This window comes from Pristis pectinata, chromosome 13 (genome assembly GCF_009764475.1).
Source record: "Pristis pectinata isolate sPriPec2 chromosome 13, sPriPec2.1.pri, whole genome shotgun sequence".
Taxonomy (NCBI): Eukaryota; Metazoa; Chordata; class Chondrichthyes; order Rhinopristiformes; family Pristidae; genus Pristis; species Pristis pectinata.
In genome coordinates, this window is record NC_067417.1 from 23,670,879 (window position 1) to 23,687,436 (window position 16,558).

General features: G+C 39.0%; 1 protein-coding gene across 1 annotated transcript; it reads left to right on the top strand.

Moving 5' to 3' along the window:
• The first annotated feature begins 1,683 nt into the window (after nucleotides 1-1,683).
• Nucleotides 1,684-3,619, top strand: LOC127577474 (thyrotropin-releasing hormone receptor-like). Its single transcript, XM_052028699.1, has 2 exons — nucleotides 1,684-2,481; nucleotides 3,203-3,619. Exons 1-2 carry the CDS (start codon nucleotides 1,684-1,686, stop codon nucleotides 3,617-3,619), a joined length of 1,215 nt encoding a protein of 404 aa, XP_051884659.1.
• Nucleotides 3,620-16,558: the final 12,939 nt, after the last annotated feature.

The following is a 16,558-nucleotide window of genomic DNA, read 5'->3' on the forward strand; positions in this document are numbered from 1 at the left end:
TCGATGGGCCGAATGGCCTAATTCTACAATTATGTCTTGTGGTCTTATGATCTCATATCGCTGTCAGAAAATAAAATAGTGGAATAGAATGGTTATCTAATGAACTATCATAAAATTATTTTCAAAATTGAGTGCAAAAGCAAGGAAGCAGCTTCAATAAATTCAAGAGGTTGATAAATTACTAAAAATAGCTCCAAAGATTTTTCCAAAACAACCACATAGTGCATGTATTATAATTTGTGGCTATATAATATGCCCAGAAAGAAGCAACATATCGACCACCAAAGAATAAAGAATTTAATAACTAGTCATTTGGTGCTAAAGCCAGCGCGATTTGAAGTTAGTGAGCAGTGATGACCAGGTTGTTGAATTATGTGTAAGAATATAAGCACTGTAACCATGGAAGTGTATAAGCTGTGTAACTATGGTTACAAACATAAATTTCGATGTAAAAATCATGTGACCAGTGGCTGATTGAAGGGGACTATATCAACCCACTTCTGAGCTGGTTGCCTACAATATTCTCAGAAGTCTTCTACAGGGGGCTCTGCAGCCTTTCTTCACAAAATCCTGCCTCATCAGGTACTGAAATCACAGATATATGAACACACCTTCTCAGAAAGCAACTGTTACCAATGCAGTGGATCTTATTTTAAGGTAGGATAGTTACTTAGAAAATTATTGTTTTTACCTGAAGTATAAGTTTGAAAGAAGGACATTATAATTTGTTTAAAACCAAGTATTCATTATGAATCATATAAGTATCATGAAGCTTTCAAATGCATAAAGTTTATGCTTTAGAATTTTGAAAATCTAGACAAAATTAACTATATTGATTATCATTATTACCAGCTTATTTCAAAAATTGCACGATGTTTGGAAAGCAAAAAGGAAGACCATTTGGGATGGTTTACATTCCCAGGTGTATTAGCGTTTGTTCTCAGTGTGGAAGGAAGTTGGTAATCAGAATTGTTAACTGACTTAATTTGTTTTGTTTTAAATATGATTAAATTAATAATATGAGCTGCCTGAGAATGATTGTATGCTAAAGTTATTATTTTGGATCAATAACTAACCACAGATGTGTTTGATATAATGGCTGACTAATCTGTCACATATTATAGAAAGTTTTTATCAAAAATTAATATTAATAAACCAGAAACAGAAAGATTGAATTGAACATTTCAAAGAGATAAAATAACTTAGCAGAAGGTGTAAGTTTGTTTTCTGTATTTTATGGTTTTAGCACAGATATATTTGTTAATTTAACCACTTGATAAATGTATAATCAAGAAAAAAATATTATTCTAATATATTAAAATGAATTGCAAAATCATAAGGACTGAAAAGTTCTGAATGTTAATTGTTCTCTAGTGCTTTTAAAACTGAATCTATATTTGGTCATTTGCAAGGAACAGTTTTCCTGGTTTTTTTAAGAAAATGAATGAATGCCTTCTGAAAGCTTAAGTCTTTGGTTCTTCTTGATCTGAAATAATCAGTCTGCATTTTCTGTGCTTTCTAACAGTTTTGATATGGTGTAGGCAGGTAGTAATGGAGTTTTGGATAGAATAGATGATGAGTGTAAAAATCAATCCTCTTTATTTTTCAGCAGTCTTGCTATGGAAGCATCATTGTACAATTTAAACCCCCTTAACCTTGAGAAACAAAAGATGTCTTTCCACTATGAAAAATGTGATTAAGTTTCTGATGCCCACTAATATCTCCCTGGCAAATCCAGCTTCAGCTGGGACTGATTTGGTTTACAAATCTACAGAGTACAAGGCTGCCTCAGTGCTGTTGGTATTGACAATATGTGGAACTGGAATCATCGGGAATATTATGGTGGTGCTGGTGGTCATGACCACTAGACATATGAGAACCCCAACCAACTGTTACCTGGTCAGTCTTGCAGTGGCTGATCTGATGGTCCTAGTGGCTGCAGGATTACCTAATATTTCTGACAGTCTGATTGAGGAGTGGATCTATGGGCATGTGGGCTGCTTGGGTATTACCTACCTTCAATACTTGGGGATCAATGCGTCATCATGTTCCATCACTGCATTCACTGTGGAAAGGTACATCGCCATCTGCCACCCAATAAAAGCACAGTCCATATGCACAGTCTCCAGAGCCAAGAAAATCCTAACGTTTCTTTGGGTAATTACCTCCTTCTATTGCATGCTGTGGTTTTTCTTGGTGGATCTCAACATCAACAGCAGGCAGAATGCTGAATGTGGCTACAAAGTCTCCAGGAATCTGTACTTGCCCATCTACTTCATTGATTTCACCATCTTCTATGTGATCCCTTTGATTGTGGCCACAGTGTTGTATGGTCTGATTGGGCGAGTCCTTTTCCTCAGCCCCATTCCAAACCAAGTTAATTCAGGACCCGAGCAATGGAGGGAGTGTCGTGGGTCAGAGCGAATCATCTCCCACTCTCCCAGCCGGACAAGCAAGGGATCCGTCTCATCCAGAAAACAGGTAATGTGATATTCAAAGCTAGGAGAACCGGCAGGGTGCTGCTTAGGATTTTCTAAAACTAAAAGAACTGGCTTCAGTTGTGACCATATCAATGAGGGAGGGAGACTGGTTAAGATAGACAGGGTAGTAATGTCAGGAAAACTGTCAGAAGGTTGGTTGGAAATAAAAAGAGAGACTTGTACCAGCAGAGGTGAAGATTATACAGGGATTTTTTATCACCAATGAGTTATGATGTAAGGAAGATTTTCCCATTAAGATCTATTCTTCATCGGTTTGGAATTTTAGATGAAAAACACTATGATGCTGGAGGAACTCAGCACGCCAGGCAGCATCTGTGGAGAAAAGCAGGCGGTCGACGTTTTGGGTCAGAACTCTTCTTCATGACCCTCCTGTCCTCTTAGCCCAGCTTAGGACAGCCAAGAGAAAATATAGCTTTAGAAAACCATAATGATGTTCCTGATTAGAGTCATAAATGTTGGAAAGCAAACTATTAATGCTGAAATCTTAACTTAAAAAATCATTTTTCAAATGATTACATTGAATTGAAATTCAATTAAATCCTGCTTAGAGAACTTTATAATGGAAGGAAATTGATGCTACTTAACATCCAGTTCAAATAAAATAATTTAAGGAAGACTAGGATGTGCATTCTGAAAGAAAAAAAATGTTCAAGATCATTTTAAATGGCTTGATTGAATGTCTGGATTTTGCTTCCCTACAGGTCACGAAGATGCTTGCTGTGATTGTTATTCTGTTTGCTGTACTCTGGATGCCGTACAGAACAATTGTCGTAGTCAACTCCTTCATGGACAAGCAATACGAGAATGTTTGGTTCCTTTTATTCTGCAGACTATGCATCTATGCCAACAGTGCTATCAATCCTGTCATTTATAATCTAATGTCTCAGAAATTCAGATCTGCTTTCAAAAAACTGTGCAACTGTAGCCAAGATAACATTCAGCAGCGCCCATTGTATACAACTGCTCCTAATTACAGTGCGGTTCATGATACAGTCACAGAGAGCCCTGAATTTAGTGGCAAGCAACACTGTGAAAAGCAGAATGATCAGGAGAAAGACAACATAAAAATGGAAGATGTGACATCTACAATAAAAGACCAGACATACTCCAGTGTTTAAAATGAGACCGGCATTTAAAATAATTTGAATCAAGTTTAACAGAGTAGGGTAAAGGAGAGAAGCTCTATTCTGGTACCACCCAAGCATGTACAGAATATTTGTACATTATAATTATTACAGTTTGTAGACTCTGCACAAAATACAAGTAGGATTGCTTTCCATAATTACAAATCACCTGACACAATTTTAGTTCCTAGCTGGGACTAGAATCTGCCACTGAAATCTTAACACTTTTAGCTCTAAAAATCTGTACCCTTTGCTCTCAGTTTGAGTGCCGAGATCAGCTGACTGGGATATTCCACTTTTAAGGCTGCTGGTCATTCTGGTCTGAGTGGAACCTCCCCATTAAAATATCCTCACAGATGCCAGCATCGTGACTCATCACAGATAGCACAGTGGAGCAGCAGGTAGCTCAGCTGCCTCAGAGCTCTAGCTATCCAGGTTTGAATCTGACCTCCAATGCTATCTCCGTGGAATTTCCATGTTCTGCCTGTGACTGCATGGGTTTCCCCTGGGTGCTCCAGTCTGCTTCCACATTCCCAAAGCCACGCTGATTGAAAGGTTAATTGGCTGTTGTAAATTACCCCTAGTGCAGGCAGCTGCAGGAAAATCAGGGTGGAGTTGATGGGAATGTGAGAGAAAGTGGGTTACAGGGAAATCGGTGGGCAATGGGACTGATGGGATTGCACTGAGAGGCATAGACTCGATAGGTCAAATGGCCTTCTTCTACGTTGTAAGAAAATAAGATATTTTCAGTCACTGCAAGGTGAGAATGTTAATAATTCCAAGGGAATTCAGCTGCTTGTGAGACAGGAGGGAGTTGTTGAGAAGGTATATGTACCCTGTCAACCCCTGCTACAAAGAGGATAATTTTAAAAAAAGTTTCCAAGATTCTTTAAGTCCAGGTTGTGCCTCAGATTTGGATTCCTGTGAGCATTGTATTTCACTGTCCTGCAGGCTTGTACACCTCACCAGGTGTACTCGCTAGCTGGGGGATTTAATGAGGCACAGTTGAGGAACACCCACCCTGAAAGTCCACTACTCAAGATTTGATGCAGACAGCCCCAAAGTAGCTGATAAAATCAATGGGGTGGGTCTGGGAGCAGAGCCTAGGCTTCTTCTTCATTCACGTAGCATGCACTTTGCTGGGAAGTCTAAACTTGACCCATGATAGAAACTAGGATCTCATCTCAGTGATTGGGATGAGCTGCAGGCCCTCGTGGTAGAGGCAGATCAACCATTTTGAAAAATGAATTTCAGGGCCCCAGGAGTGGGAGTGATTGGGTATTGAAAAGGCAGAGAGAGTTGTGGTGGTGACGAGATTCAGTGGTCCATATGAATTTACAAATTTTGTTTGTTTTTAGTGGCCAGGCACTATATATGCTTAGAAAAGCTGTACTTCGGTGCATCCTAAAATAAGACCTGCTTTAAAGGTGATTGAAATCATGTACAACAGAGCGAGGCAGTCCAATTCTCTGAGTGTTCTAAAATTAAGCCCTTCTTTACTGATGTAAGACCAACAGCTCAAAGTCTTGTGGTCACCCAGTTTCTACCCTCATGGCTTAATAATGGGTGAATTACACAGTTTCTTATTTGTGAAAAGTACACCATAAGACAAGTCTTTCTTGTTTAATTATAGAAAACAAGGCTAATTTTGCAGGGGCTGAACCAGCTGGCTAGAGTTATGGGTAACAGATAGCCAGGTGAACAGGCTAACAAGCTCAATTTGCAGGGGCTCTCTTTGCAATGAGTTGCAACTTGCACAGACCTCACCATTGCTCCATTTTGTGTCCAATGTTAGGTTTATCTTTCAGTTTCTCACTGCTTCCCTGTCAGCACTACTGTTTATTAATTTGAAAGTTGCGAATTTAAAAAGTGCATGTACTGAGTTTGAACAGGCACGGATGGATGGGTAGGGGACAGGGTTTTATTCCTGTCCTCATCTGATTCTCTAACTCAGCCAAGGTGTTGCAGGGAAAGAGTAACGGGGGATATGGGTAGGAGAATCGGGGGTGGTGGTGAAAGAGAATGCTTCACTGGCAAAAATAAAAGAAATTGTGAGGAAGATTCACCATCAGTTTAGAACAGCTTGAATGGACGACCAACTTTCATGGCATTGGAAGTGCATAGTGCATAAACACACAAAGTAGCAGGAGTGGGTGGTGGCAGTGGGGAAGAGATTCTAATCACTCCAGAGCAAAGTTATTTCGCTAGGTACCTAATCACTGTTTAAGTATATTTATTTTTTTTAATATTATTGTCCCTTTGGGTATTGGAGCTCAATTAACAGACAGATAAGATATTGCAATATTAATTGTTTTAATTAAAATTTATCTTTCATTCTTCAACCTTTTAATTTTTGAGCACATGCCTTTTTATCTAATGCTGTGCCAGTTTTGCGGAGTTTCTCTTCCTACTGATCGCTGGCGCGATGTCGTGTGCTCTCAGTTGTTGCAATCTTAACTGCTGTTCCATTATTAGGTCATTTTATTGCTTGTTAAATGTTACTGGTTGTATATTCTGCACACTTTATTGTGCACTCTCAGATGGATTTTAGATGTCAAATATTTCAGGTGTTTTCCACTTGTCTGAACATCTCCTTTCTTATTTTTATCACATGTAACAGATTTTCTTGATTAAATCCAGTCCACACAGTGATGCTTATGTGTTTTTGTGGTATTAAATGTTGAAAAAAAATCAGAGAAAGATTAAAGTATGCAAAGTTAATGTCTCAGCACAATATCAGAATATATGCATTGAGATGTGATATTATTAGCTCCTTTGCATGCATAAAAATGGATTAAGAATGGTAGTGTTAGATTATTTTTGTTCTCAAGCTGTCTAATTATGAATCACAGTAAATAACTTTTGATAAATGGCATTATGTACAAGTGCATGAATAATTGTGCAAACTGTGGCTAATATTGCAATATTCAAAGCATTGGCGACATGCTGCTGTAATCATCCAATCCAGGCAGCATCTAACAGTCTAACATGGAATAGCTTTTACACTGAAAATTCTGACTCATTTGTGACTGATCCCTTACTTAGTTATGTAACAGGATGCAGCTTGCCTTTATGTTTGTGGTAGCACAGGGCAGGCTGAATAAGTATCTTTCACAGAACTAAGTAGCTTTAGAAAACAAGCATTTGCTTCATTCATTGCTTATTGCTTATTCCCTCTTAAGGAGAGAGTGCTAGAAATGCATTTGAACAATTAAATTTTGGTACATGGAACAGTTATAGTCCTTCAAAAATGTATAGCATTAAGACAATCCAATCTTGTGCTTTAATTTTCCTGTGGCAAATATTGCTTACTCCCTCATAGCTTCTTTTAATATTGTGAGCCGGTTAGCCAGGTTTCCAACACCTACTTCCACTGGACCTTGTTGTTTAGTTGTAAGACATGATATGCACCTTTGTTGTTGCTCCCACTGAGTTGGAGTGCTAATGCTTCACAGGGCAGTCGAATCACTGAAGCTGTTCACTACAAGTGCATATGCGCTTCACAGGGCAGTCGAATCACTGAAGCTGTTCACTACAAGTGCATATGGACATTCCATGCTTTAAATTGAGGCTAATACCGTAACTGCTATTGTCACCAAACTCGTTCTCAGTTTGCTCTGAAGCTGCTTAGACATAAAATGTTGTGGGCTGATGAGACACCTGTGACAAATGAATTGAATGACATAGTGCAGCTTTGCATTTATTCCAAGTACAATACAGGATGTTGCATCATTTACATCTGCTTTGTATATTTTCTTAGGCTTTCTCCTGTACACTGATGTTAATTGTATGATTGAGAAACATAAGTGGGCACAGTTTAACTGGATAAATTATTTGTTCCAAATGTATCATCGGTTTCTACCTGATTTTAATTGTAACACTTTAATATGACAACTTTGTGTTCAATATTGTGCTGTTGGAGGTGTCATGTGATATAAATTCTGTTCTCTAAGTGACAGGTAGATATGCATGTGATATTTTGGCTTTAAAAAAATAAAAAGCAAACACTGACATTTTATTTGATCTGATGAATCTAATTTTATTTCCATTTCTGTAAGAATGATTCCCTCAGTGGAACCACTTTCCCAACTAGTCATCTGTTTAGGCCAATTAGTGGAGTCTCCTGGATTAACAAAGTTCCAGGTTCAATGCCCAGCTGTGGTGATTTTATATAAGGTTTTTATTAGATAATTTCAAGTGCACAATGGTGACTCCAAACAATGCAAAACAATCTGGAGTTCACATTTCTAACCAGGATTATCGAGAGTCCACATTTTAATGATCTCTTTCCAGAAGTCCTTTTGGTTTGTGCAGTTCATTTCTGAAAACACGGAGGTTAGGTTTTCAGCTCTCAAACTTCTAAACTTTGTTGCAAACCTGAGTTCCGCCCATTTTCCCATCTAATTACCCTTGATGCAGGAGTGTGCATACAAATAACAGGTACAGGTGAGCCTGCATCACCAATGGAGCTTTTAAATATGGCTTCAAGGGTAAGGCAGCAGAGGGTGAATTTGATAACATTTCTAGGTTACAGAATTCACTGCTTTTGGTCTAAAAAGAGATTTCTTTTGAATAAGCTGACAACAATAACCAACGTTTGAATTCACTTCCCTAGCAAGACTGAATTTTGCATTGTTCACATCTATTTTGCATATTTTCTTTCTTGATTGTGTGTGGTAAAAGTTCCTTGTCTCCAATTGTTTGTTTGATCTCTACACATATCTAATAATGATATATGCAAAGTAGTTTTTGGGAAAGATTGACACTGACAATGCATTTTAATGCTGATGTACTTTTTACAAAGTTGTTCTTTGTCCTTTGATAGAGTAAAATATCTCAATAATTCAACACTATATTATCAGTTATTTTAGTGAAAGAGAGAACCTACAAACTCCAAGCTCCACATAAGGCAAAAAAACTCTGTGACCTTAGGCAGGTGGTCACAACAGCTTGCTGTCACATAACCAAAAACGTTTTATTTGTTACTAGCAACTGTCCGCTTGGAAATTACCTTTTGCTTTTCTTTGGTCTCTGAATTTTAATCTTATTTATTTTCTTCCTTGGGCTGAATGGAAATAAGTTTATCCAGTGCTGGTGACTGTGATTTGATTTCTTGCTTAATTCTTGGCTGAAATACAAAAACAGAATTAAGACAACAAGAAAGTAATAGTTCTAACAAAACAAATCTGTTTATAGACAGTAAATAGCTGCACTAGTGGATCTTCTTAAAGATCTTTCAGAATTTGATAATGAGTGAAGTTATATGCCTGGCACATTGAAAGGAACATAACTCACAATGTACAAATGGAAGTCTGCACCTTCATGAAAATTTATATGAAAAAAGAGATTCCTTTGGAGGAGGACTTGAAACCAGAGAATAAAACATTTTGCTTTTTACCTGGAGAGTATGAAAGTTCTCTGGTCCAGTTAACATCAGCAGGTCTTGCCTGCAGGTTTGGGAAGTCATCTGTTATAGAAATGTCCTGTTTTAAAAATCAAATCACATAAGAACATAAAAAAAGGAACAGGAATAACCATTCAGCCCCTCAATCCTTCCCTGCCATTCAACATGATCATGGCCCTAGGCCTCATCTCCTCTTCTGTGCCAGTTCTCCATAACCCCCATTCCCTGATCTTCTGGAAATGTATCCATTTCCCAGCCTCCACAACCATCCAGGGGTAGAGAATTCCGGAGATTCACCACCCTTTGCGAGAAGAACAGTTTGCACCAATTTCCCAGTGTAATACACCCTGGGCTATAAACTTGTCTGCCGTAAGTGCCTGCCCCCAGAATGCAGTTTGAAGTCATGATCATGAAATGCATTTGTGTATTTTCAGCAAACAATGTATTGTTTTTCTTCTTAGCGTGTAGTAAGGACATAACATCTGAATTCCTGCATCCACAGTCCAACCCCTTCACTAAAGGTACCTGACCATTGCTGGACATTGTTCCTGAGTGCTTTGCTGCAGTGGGTGTGAGAGAGTTCAGCTGCACAGGGGGAGGGCAGCAGGCTCAGTGAAAACAACCGCAGCATTCTAAATAGGCAAATTGGCAAATTAGATTATTATTGTCACATGTACCGAGGTACAGTGAAAAACTTTGTTTTTTTTTAGATTCATAGAGTCATACAGCACGGAAACAGGCCCTTTGGCCCAACTGGTCCATGCTGACCAAGATGCCTCATCCCAAGCTAGTCCCATTTGCCAGCATTTGGCCCATAACCTTCTAAACCTTTCCTATCCATGTACCTGTCCAGCTGTCTTTTAAAACTTGTTAATGTACATGCCATCCATACAGATCATTTCATCACATCAGTGCATTGAGTAGTACAAGGGAAAACAATAACAGAATGCAGAGTAAAGTGTCACAGTTACAGAGAAAGGTCAGTGCAGGCAGACAATAAGGTGCAAGGCCACAATAAGGTGCAAGGCCATAACAAGGTAGATTATGAGGTCAAGAGTCCATTATATCGTACCAGGGGACCATTCAATAGTTTTATAACAGTGGGATAGAAGCTGCCCTTGAGCCTGGGGTATGTGCTTTCAGGTTTTTGTATCTTCTGCCTGATGGGAGGGGGAGAAAAGAAAATGTTCCGGGTGGGTGGGGTCTTTGATTACATTGGCTGCTTTACCAAGGCAGCAAGAAGTATAGACAGAGTCCATGGAGGGGAGGCTGGTTTCCATGACATGCTGAGCTGTGTCTCAGGCAAAGCAGTTGCCATACCAAGCCATGATGCATCCGGATAGGATACTTTTCATGGTGCATAAATAAAAATTGGTGAAGGTCAAAGGGGACATTCTAGTCGAAGAAATGGAGAGGCAGAGCATAGTACTCTGTACTGGGATCACTGGAAGGACCAAGTCATCCCGGACCTGGGAATATTGCCATGAACATTCCCATCGTGCTACTTTCTCTCTCTCTTACTCTAACACACACACACACACACACACACACACACACACACACACACACACACACACACACACACACACACACACACACACACACACACACACACACACACACACACACACACACACACACCAAATCCACTTCAGCAGCTTCATATACTTGAAGACCAAAGATAGGAAAAGGTACATTGCATGTCTTTTTAACAGACTCTAGCTCTCACATCATTAACCATAAACATGCCTTTTTGCCTTCTTTTATTCTCTGTCATCCTAGGTAGCCCCTTGGAATCAAGGATGACTTGATTTTCTGGGATCTGAAGAGACTGATGAGGCTATTGTGAGAACTACAGTTTCTCCCACCAAATCTCCCATGGTCTTTTTGACGCTATTAATGAATAAAGTGAACAACAATAGTAAAGTAATAATTGCACATCCTTAATTGCAGGCAACAACCACAGAATAATCAGCAGTGGCTGGTACAACAGTGTAGCAAAATTCATGTCATATGGCACACACAGTTCTTAAAGAAGCACTCCCATATATGCTGCAATATTTGGTAATTCAAACTGACAAGTATATTTTATTAAAGAAGAACTTACAGTCAGGGCTACAATCTCTCACTATGGCTATCATTCACAGAGATAGACTGCTTCTGGCAAATTCCACACAAAATAATGTTGTAACCAAGAGTCAGTCACATGACACAATCCTTAATCCTACAGTCCATATGACACAATCACAATTATCTTTTAGATAAGAACTGAAGTTTGAAATTGTAATTGTTAAAATCTATTATATGAGTTAACTTTGAAAGAGTATTTGGTAGAGAATATAAAGTCAACAGCAGATTAACTTGAAGGACCCTTGAAAGGATGTGCTTGCAGTGGAGTGAGTGCAGAGGAGATTCACCAGGATATTGCCTGGGATGGAGCATTTCAATCGTCAGAAGAGATTGGATAGTCTGGGTTTGTTTTCCTTGGAGCAGAGGAGGTTGAGGGGTGACCTGACAGAGGTCAGGGCCTGTTCTGTGCCATAGAACAACTCTATGATCCTATGATGGCTCAGATGCAAGAGCAATCTCCAGCTTGTATGTGGAATGGTTTCTGTGAAAATGGGATTAGACCATATTTTTGGGGCAATGTGAATTGAACTTCATCTTGCCTGCACACTTCACAATTGGCATGCACTTGATTACAGCACTGGATACAAAAAAGCAGAGACAAATCTCTTTAGTCACAGGTTAACATTCAGGCCAATGGACACAAATTTCAGCTCCCGCAAGATACAAAAATAGATAATAGCGCTGGTTGGAAGATAAACTGTATTACAATGCCTGGTTTCGGTTGGAAAATTATCATACTTTTTTAGTTAATTAATTCTCCCCTAGATTTTTTTCCTCCTGTGCATCTCTGCTGTGTGACCTGTTGCTCGACCTTTCCATCTTTAACTCTTAAATTAACCAGTGAATGGCAAGAGGCCTGATTCATCTCTGGCTGTTCCTCTGTGCCGCAGGTAAGCAGCTGATCTGCTGAGCCCCTCCCATTGATTGCTCTACTGGCTTTGGAAGCAAACTGTTGAAGCTTATATCCTTCTTCAATTAAGTACAGTAAATCAAATGCATAGCCTGGTTTTTGCTCAGCCTATTGCAATGGAAAATCAATATTTTCCAGAGTGAAACCTGATGGCAACCAATTCCGGCCACTTCTTTTGGAGCACTGCAGGGGGATCTTTGATCAAGTTATCCTGGGAGCAACCATTGTCTGGCAATTCCAGACAACCAGATCTAATATATAAATGTGTGAGAGCAACAACACTTTGAAATGTGTTAGCATTAGCAGTAAAAGATTTCAAATGTTTTAGGATGTAGGTGGAAATAAAGGTGAAAGGAATTCCTCTGATTTGTACTCAAACTGCCTGCCTGCCTCCGATGATGAGTTAATCTGTCACGCATCAGGCTTTTCTTGTACTTTGATGCTGAACTGTTTCTCATACTTGCTGCTACATTAGAACAGTGTGCTGTTTTGCTGTGACCTTTATTAATTAGCAATTGTTCATTGCAGTGCACAGAATGATTTACTTGCTGTTAGCTTGTGGTGTGGATAATAACGTAGGTGACTAACAGTCATTACAGTGACTAATTACAATGAAAGGATAGTGTTATCACTCATTTGCAGATTAACAGGCCAGAACTGGGAATGGTCGGAATACCTGGCAGAGCAACATGGTGCTTTGCCTTTTCTGAAATATGTGCTGCATTTTGGCAATAGACAATAAAAGCATTTAGAAAATTAAAAGATAATCTATCTTTAGTTGCCACATACATTTTTATGGGGAGTTAGTTTGAAAAATTACAATGCAAGTTATTAATTTTCCCTTCTTGATTACACACACTATCAGCTTCATAAATCTCACTTGGGTAGGATCACAAACATTCTTTGTCCAAGGAGTTAGTGATGATTGTACTTTTGTCGCATGCTTTGAATGAGATTGTATCTCCATTTTAGTGAGAAGAAAGTAGTGGGCTCACCCATCCGCTAAGTTTATATGAAGCATGAAATTCTTCTGAGTCGATGTGTGAGCCTTTGGATCAACATGTTCAATTTTCAGTCTTTGAGGCCATGTAAACCACCACAGTGAAGCTCCACACTAATGCAGGACCACACTGATACCAGTCAGCAATCCATCAACTGGATCTGTAACTGTCCTCACTCTTGAGTCACATTTTGCTGCAAAGAAATTTGGGATATTGTACTGGATTTGAAAAGCAGCACAACCTGACTGTGGGCACGAGCACTTAGTAAATGGCTACATGTGTGATTTCACAGCCTAAAAATTCAGTGGGGTTGTGTTTGTTCTTGCTTTGCTTTGAACTGAAGTGTGAAATTGATCAATAAGATGTCAAGAATGGCAAAGGGAGGAGTCTGAGGCAACAGAGATCAAGAAATGCAAAATCAAATTTGAAGGAGTAATCATGCCATAAGAATCTAATAGGAACAGGCTAGAGTAAAGGCTTTGTTAGATGTTCATTTTATAGGACATCATCCACCTCAGAATGATTGAGTGGCACCGGGCATCTTCTCAGCAGCTCAACCCTCAACTGGCAAATAACAGCTAAGTGTTGAAACTGGCTGGGAGTTGATTTGCCTGTAGCTTCACAAGAACACAGCAGAAGTACAGATTGAACAACTCCTTTCAGATCCATCCAGGGAAGGAATGATTACAATCTCTCCCTATGGTCACCCACCTGAATTTTAAATGATAAATAACATGCTGGAAATACTCAGCAGGTCTCTTACATCATTCCATCAAAGCCCAACATAAGCTCAAGAAGCAACATCTTACCTTCTAACTGAGCACATTTACAAACCTTGGGATTTAACATTAAATACAACAATTTCATATAACCAGCCTTTCCAGTTTGGCTCGTTCTGATGAAAAATCATCAACTTGAAATGTTAAGTATGTTTCTCTCTCCATAGCTGCTGCCTGGTCTGCTGAATACTGAATATTTCAAATTTCCAGCAAGTTTTTTTTTATTTTTGATATTCAACACATCTATTTTAAAAAAAGATTCAACATTTCTAATCCCTGAAGAACTGGACACAGCTGAGGTTCATATAACATTTGAATGCCTTTATATAGTACAAGGAGTGCAATATTTACAGCATAGGATATTGAAACTTTTATCTTTGAGCATTTCTATTTCATTTAGTAATATATTTTCCATTAGAACTTGATTTAAAACCCAGGGTTCAGCTGAGAACATAGGACATAGAACAGTTCATCAGAGGAACAGGCCCTTCGACCCACAATGTCTGTGCCAACCATGATGCCAATCCAATCTAATCCCACCTGCCTGCAAATGGTCTATTTCTCTTCATTCCCTGCCCGTTCATGTCCCTGTCTAAATGCCTCTTAAACATTGTTATTGTATCTGCTTCCACCACTTCCCCTGGCAGTGCGTTCCATGTACCCACCACTCTCTGTGTAAAAAAACTTGCCTCGTAAATCTCCTTTAAACTTGCCTCCGAGCAACATGACCTCCTGACTTTTATACCCAAAACCCTAACTGATAAAAGGCAAGTATACCACACACCTTCCTTACCACACTACCTACTTGTGTTGCATCTTTCAGGGAGCTATGGATTTACATCTCAAGATCTCTCTATACATTAATACTCCCAAGGATCTTGCCAATTACTGTATACTTTGCTCCTGCATTTGACCTCCCAAAGTGCAACACCTCACAATTGTCCAGATTAAACTCCATCTGCCATTTCTCTGCCCATATTCCCAACTGATCTATATCCTGCTGAATCCTTTAACAACTTTCCTCACTATTCACAACTCCACCAAAACTTACTAATCAGCCTACCTACATTTTCATCCAAACCATTTATATATATCACAAACAACAAAGGTCCCCACACTGATCCCAGCTTACCATTAAAATGTCCTTTACCATGATCAGAAATTTTCTATTTACTGTATCTCACTGACTGTTGTAAGTAGCTTTTTCATATCAAGATTTTCATGGGATAAGCAACCAAATAAGAAATGAATGTACCCACAATGAACATTGCAATAAATTTAATTATCGGAGAGTAATTTCCTGCATTTGCCTTCCTGATGTGAAAACTCATTTAGGTGGAGTGTATAAACTAATATTATCCAGCCATTAAATTCCAGGACTGAATTTAACATGTGAATTAGTGGATCGGGGATGTCATGAAAGAAATCCAGAAGCAAAATATTTGCTTTAATATCCCCATGATTTTATAAAGATAATAGTTCCTTGGGAGGGCCTTAACTGTACTGATTACTTGAGATAAGGCTATTTTCATTATCACATGGGCATAAATGATCATGTCTTGTTGAAGAACAAACTGTGGATTATTTGAAATTGAAATTTGTTTTGGCTGACTGGGTAGCTTTTTAATTTGCCCTAAATCTGATGTTCCAGATTGCCCTCCAATTACAACAACTGCCTGGCTTTCACTTCCAATGATGTTAATGGATATTGGTCATTTAGACTCCATACTTTTAATGGCCTGCTGTTTTCAAGATGATCACAAGAAGCAACACATGTCAGTACAACTATGCGTAGTACCTTTACACAGGAGAACGTTCCAAGGTGTACCATAGAGGAAGAAAGAAATGGAACCAAGATGAGTGACCAAAAATTTGCTTGAAGTGATAAATTTTGAGAATATCATTAAAGGTACAGAGAGAGATGGAGCTTACCAAGGAATTACAGAAAGTATGACCAAGAAAACAAGGCAGTGTAGTGTGTGATGGGTGTGGATGGGTGTGTGGGGGTAATATTGGATAATGAGTTTAGGGGGAAGAAATATACAGAAGGCTAGAAGTGGATAAACAGAAGGAATTGGATGGGATATGAATGTCCTGAACTGTTTGATAACCAGTGAAGTACCTTTAAAGTGTAGTCACTATTGTTGTGGAGTGAAAATGCCAACAATTTCACCAACAAACACCAGTGTGATAATGAGCAGGAAATCAGTTTTTTTGTTTGCATAACAGATATTGTGATGGTAATAACTCTCATACCCTTTCTCAAAATCATGCCATGGGATTATTCAGTTCCATTTAAGAGAGCATTTCGTCTAACACTAGACAGAGTGTCAGTCCTGGCTTTTGTGCTCAATTCTCTAGACTCGAACCTGTAATCTTCTTGCTCAGAGGCAAAGAGCACAGCTGATTTAAAATTTCTATCTGCTTTGACGTATGTCACTCTTAAAACACAATCTATGAAACAAAGGTGAGTCTCTCCCGCTGCCACTTTGAGAACTGGACAGAGCAGCTGTTGCTCTGTGAATTTTACGCAGCCTCTCTGACATTGTCAACATGTTAAATGTTTGAAGTCACATTCAGTATTTTTGTTTGTCAGGCAAACCAACTACTCAGTGACTGGCCAGAAATTGTTCACTTGAGAGGTTAATACTGCTTGTTCTGTGGCTCTTGACTCAGGTGTGGTGCTGGAGCAGGAAGACTTGAGCTGGT

Coding starts and splice junctions, on each gene's coding strand:
- LOC127577474 (XM_052028699.1), top strand. CDS start 1,684: ATGAAAAATGTGATTAAGTTTCTGATGCCCACTAATATCTCCCTGGCA. Junction 2,482..3,202: donor CCGTCTCATCCAGAAAACAG/GTAATGTGATAT, acceptor GCTTCCCTACAG/GTCACGAAGATGCTTGCTGT.